The following is a 5000-nucleotide window of genomic DNA, read 5'->3' on the forward strand; positions in this document are numbered from 1 at the left end:
TATATATATATATATATATATATTTTGTGTATATATATACAGAGACAGGAGCAGCACCAGCAGTATCCGTGATGGCAGCAAGCGGAGGAGAAGAGAACTTTTATATTCAACATATAAAAGCAACAACTAATTTCTTTATTCATGTTGATTCTGCTGATAAAGATATACAGTAAATATGCTGCTGCTCCTGCTGCTGCTGCTGCTGCTGCTGCTGCTGATGCTGCTGATGGTGCTGCTGCTGATAATGATGTTGATGTTGATGATGATGGTGATGCTTGTGCTGCTGCTGCTGTTGCTGCTGTTTTTGTTAGTTGCATCCGCTGTTGCTTCTTCTCCATATGCATCTGCATCTGCTGCTGCTGTTGCATCTGCTGCATCTGCATCTGCTGCTGCTGCTGCTGCTGCTGCTGCTGCTGCAGGGCCTCATTATCCGTCCAAGGGAAGATATTTTCGAGTAATTCGATGAAAAATTATTTGACGATTTCTCCCAACAATTATATTACTAATGTATGGTTTACTGCAGGTACGTGCTGCTGCTGTGGCTGCTGCTGTTGCTGTTGCTGCTGTTGCTGTTGCTGCTGTTGGTGCTGCTGTTGGTGCTGTTGCTGGTGGTACAATGGCAAAACGAGAAGCAGCAGCAGCAAAAGCAGCAGCAGCAAGGGAGAAGGTGACGACTATAGCCACAAAAGGAGCAGGAATAACGTAAAGACATGCAGCAATAGCAATAGCAGCAATAGAAGAAACAGCAGCAACAGCAGCAACACGAATTGATGTGCGTCGTTATACTACTAACTTCTGCTGCTACTGGTGCTGCTGCTGTTGCTGCTGCTGCTGCTGTTGCTGCAGCTGGTTCTGTTGCCATACTAATTACTCCTCAACAATCATCACAAGCAACAACTTTATTAAATTCAGGAAAGGCAGACACAGGAACATGGACAGAGAAAGATAAAACCAATATAACACAGGTACTCCTGCTGCTGCTGCTGCTGCTGCTGCTGTTGCTGTTGCTATTGCTGCTTCTCCTGTTGCTGCTGATTCTGCTGACATTGTTGTCGTTGTTGTGGATGCTGCTATCGCTGCTATTGCTGCTGCTGCTGCTGCTATTTTGTTGCCCTTGGTGAGCGTTTGCATGCAAAAGGGACGTTGTCTGCTGCAGCACAGCTATCGTAATACAAAACAACTAGCTCCCTAGCTAGCTAGCCATTGGCTAGCTAGCTAGCAGTTAGCTAGCTAGCTAGCTAGAGGGTGGTCTTTGCATATGCTGTCCTTCAGGGAGTGGATTTTGTTTGTGGCGGAAAAGACACCTTCGTATATTCTGTTGGATTGACAGTAAACCTAAACCCTAAACCCTAAACCCTAAACCCTAAACCCTAAACCCTAAACACTCAGAGTTCCATTAATTCGTAAATGCAGGATATAAGGTCACCCAATGGCCATTTTCCGTCCTCGAGACGGTGCAAGAGGGTGTGTTTAGGGTTTAGGGTTTATGGTCTAGTGTTTAGTGTTTAGGGTTTTGTGCAGGCGAGGAACGCAACCTATACCCCGCAGATTTACTGTAGTAACCCCAAATCCAAGGGATGCACAGGACTGACGGAGTTGAATACTGCGCTGCAGCAGGACAAGCCTGCCTCCGTCATGCTGGCAGGTACAGACAGCTTCCCTGGAGGGTTTAGATTTTAGGGCTTAGAATTTGGGTTTTAGGGTTTAGGGTTTAGGGTTTAGGGTTTGGGGTTTCTGACCGCAGGCATTTCGTGCCACCCTCAAGGGACAGCGTTTGCGCTGCTCTTTAGCGACGGAACGGTCTTGGCTATGGGTGAGGCTCTGCAGGGGGGTGAAATGACAGCTGAAGTCAAGGTAAGGGTTTAGGGTTTAGGGTTTATGGTTTAGGGTTTGGGGTTTAGGACTTGAGGCTACTGCCGTAACTTCAACTTCATTTGAATCGGCGCGTCTTATTTGCCTGCTGGCACCTCACTACCACTAGTGTCTACCGATTAGGGTTTAGGGTTTAGGGTTTAGGGTTTTGAGTGCTGCAGAATGGTCTGGGGAGGTTTGAGGCTTCGCGTAGTCAACGCGTGAAGACAATCGCAGCAACGACTGGCGCGTTTGCTGTTTTAATGCAAAATGGATCTGTTTATGCTTGGGGAGATACTACCGTTGGTAGGGTTTAGGGTTTGGGGTTTAGGGTTTAGGGTTTGGGGTTTGTTGGGGTAGAGGTCCCGTTGTTACTTTCCCTGGACTTTCTTCTGATTTAAGCTAGCAAACGCTGGCATAGAACCCCGAAACGGCTCATGACAAGTTAGGGTCTAGGGTTTAGGGTTTAGGGTTTGGGGTAATGTGGTTTTGTTTGGCTGCAGGAGGAGAATTGCCGACACCTGAGCCCAACGATTGCACTGAACTGGTGCGCCGCTGCTATTAGTTGTAGAGCAAATCGTCCTTTAAACCCCGAGATCCTACATTAGCTCTTGTACAGTTGAGGGTTTAGGGTTTAGGGTTTAGGGTTTAGGGTTTGTGCGCGCAGATCGCTGCCGACGTTGGGTTTGCTGCCAGAACAGCTGGAGGCACCGTTTACTCCTGGGGAAAAGGAATAACCCTTCCTTCGCGGTTGAACACTTCGGCTTTCCACGTGAGGGTTTAGGGTTTAGGGTTGAGGGTTTAGGGTTTTTTAGGGTTTGAGGTTAACGCCATAAGGCCTGGTGGTGGATGTGTATGGATTTAGGCGGCCTCAATATGGGCTGAAAGAACTTGTTTTGCTGCCATATCCAGTACAGGTACGACGAAATAGGGTTTAGGGTTTAGGGTTTAGGGTTTAGGGTTTAGGGTTTACCTCCCGTGCTGCACAGTTTCTTTGTAGCTTGGTTAGAAACGTTCACGTTGCATACACTGCATTCTTTCGTTCTGCGCCACTACTTCTCCATCGTGACTTCAGACTGCTCCTTTTAGGGTTTAGGGTTTAGGGTTTAGGGTTTGTCTGCTTGCAGGGGAGTTGGCCGTATGGGGTACCAGCACGAGTTCCGCTCCCTTCTGCAACGAGGGTTTTGCTGCTTCGGAGTCTGTACCTTTCCAGCAGGTTAAGGAGAAACTTTCGTCTGGCGTCAAGTGTAAACCCTAAACCCTAAACCCTAGAACCTCGACCTAAGTGTTTGAGGGTTTAAAGTGATTCCTGATGCCCGGGGGTTTACGCGTCTGCTCTTAGGTTGAGAGCCGAGGGTTCCCCTATCTCCTTAGGGTTCCCTAGGATTCCCTAGGGTTTTTTACTGTTTCCAAGGTTTACGAGGGTTTATGCATGCAGACGTCCGGTTTAATGGACGAGCAGGAGTAGCAGCAAGAAAAAAAGGAGCAACAGAGGCAGCACCAGGCACATGGGAGTTGGTTGGTTGGGGCGATCCCGAGGCAGGAGCTAATCCACCTAATGGTCTACACTCTGTTGCAAAAAATGGAGTCAAAAGTAGGGTTTAGGGTTTAGGGTTTAGGGTTTGTGGGTTTTGGGGGTGGTGTCAGGGGATGTGCGTTTGCAGTTGGTAGGTGAAAGAACGGGTTGGAGATGATGCGTGAGGGTTTAGGGTTTAGGGTTTAGGGTTTGGGTGTTGCAGGCCTTCATGCCAACTCCGCAGCGTTTTTAGTAGTTGGCAGCGAAAATTTAGTTGGGGTTTGGGGCGACAGTTCAACAGGCGGAGGAAATATACCCTTAGAGTTTACTCATGACCGTGAGGGTTTAGGGTTTAGGGTTTAGGGTTTAGGGTTTGGCCTCCACCACTACTGCACCTGAGGGTCTTCAAATTCTCCATTGGATACTTTCGTCCGTTTTCTCTTTTTCCTTTTCTGTCTGCCATTTGCATTTTTAATAATATTTACCTATTTAATAATAATATTATAGTAAATAAATTATATTTAATTATTATTTCTTTATTTATTGTTTGTTATAATATTCATGTATTTGTGTATCCATTCTTTCTTTATTTTTCTCATTTTATTCTGTTGCACCATCTTTGGAAGTCTGCCTTCCTGCAATTTCTAGGGTTTAGGGTTTAGGGTTTAGGGTTTGGGGGTGTCTATGCAGGTCCCGTTGTATCTGTTATAGAATTATCCGGCTCCTTTGTTCTTATTTATACCTCTGGAGAAGTTCTTGTCTATGGCAAGGCAGGAGCGACTCTCTACTCGGGGGTTTTAGGCACCACTAGCCAACAAGGTATGGTAAACCCTAAACCCTAAACCCTAATCCTATAAACCCTCGGTGCAGCGTCCCCACTTCAGTTTACAGCATTTTCGAATCCTTTGAGGACGGCCCTCTGGAACTCCCCGAAGGGTTTGTGCTTCCCTGGCTGAGGGTTTAGGGTTTCGGGTTTGGGGTCTAGGGTTTAGGGTTTAGGCTTTGGTGTTTGCTGCAGCTGTGGTTGTAAACCTCGAAGAAGGAACATCGGTAGTTAGAGGAATTGGCGGCACAGATTATTTCTTAGGAGCAATTGGCACTCCTTGTGTCCCTGGGTCCTGGATGGAGTGGGGTCTATGTAACGGCAGGTAAGCAAACCCTAAACCCTAAACCCTAAACCCTAAAATGTTGATGCAGCATCCACAGGGCTCACAGATCTGAGGGCTGCTGCAATAGTACCTGCCAGTCGCACAAACCTCTAGTTCTGCTGGACCCTAACAAACTAAAACCCTACAAACCCTAAACCCTAAACCCTAAACCCTAAACCCTAATTACCTTTGCTTGAGTGGCTCAGCTGTTTCGGGAGTCGCAAGCGCGAGAGGGAGATCCTTTATGAAGCTCAGAATGGAGGCTCCTGTACCATCAGTAGTACGCCCTAAACCCTAAACCCTAAACCCTAGCCCCAACAACTGCCACGTCGATCGAGATATTTGGCCAGCCACGGGATTGCGTCGGGGTTTAGGGTTTAGGGTTTAGGGTTTAGGGTTTACGGTTTGCGCGCAGACATAGGAATTGAGACCTGCCGAGGTCCCGAAGCGGCCAACGAAGAATGCGCCAGTGAGTTTTCAAGGGT

General features: G+C 47.4%; 1 protein-coding gene across 1 annotated transcript in view; it reads left to right on the plus strand.

Moving 5' to 3' along the window:
• Positions 1 to 616: 616 nt before the first annotated feature.
• The window catches only part of EMWEY_00042320 (hypothetical protein, conserved), a gene marked incomplete at both ends in the record, with an annotated part of 5421 nt that continues 1037 nt past the window's right edge, over positions 617 to 5000 (plus strand). Inside the window, 14 exons of the mRNA XM_013482758.1 lie at positions 617 to 667; positions 1522 to 1645; positions 1745 to 1854; positions 2034 to 2157; positions 2355 to 2398; positions 2519 to 2623; positions 2717 to 2768; positions 2979 to 3098; positions 3290 to 3445; positions 3591 to 3704; positions 4058 to 4186; positions 4386 to 4515; positions 4722 to 4795; positions 4931 to 4984. Of these exons, the coding sequence (XP_013338212.1) occupies positions 617 to 667; positions 1522 to 1645; positions 1745 to 1854; positions 2034 to 2157; positions 2355 to 2398; positions 2519 to 2623; positions 2717 to 2768; positions 2979 to 3098; positions 3290 to 3445; positions 3591 to 3704; positions 4058 to 4186; positions 4386 to 4515; positions 4722 to 4795; positions 4931 to 4984 (1387 nt within the window). The remainder of the gene's footprint in view (positions 668 to 1521; positions 1646 to 1744; positions 1855 to 2033; positions 2158 to 2354; positions 2399 to 2518; positions 2624 to 2716; positions 2769 to 2978; positions 3099 to 3289; positions 3446 to 3590; positions 3705 to 4057; positions 4187 to 4385; positions 4516 to 4721; positions 4796 to 4930; positions 4985 to 5000) is intronic.

The sequence above is a fragment of the Eimeria maxima genome, genomic scaffold (genome assembly GCF_000499605.1).
Source record: "Eimeria maxima Weybridge genomic scaffold, Emw_scaff753, whole genome shotgun sequence".
NCBI lineage: Eukaryota > Apicomplexa > Conoidasida > Eucoccidiorida > Eimeriidae > Eimeria > Eimeria maxima.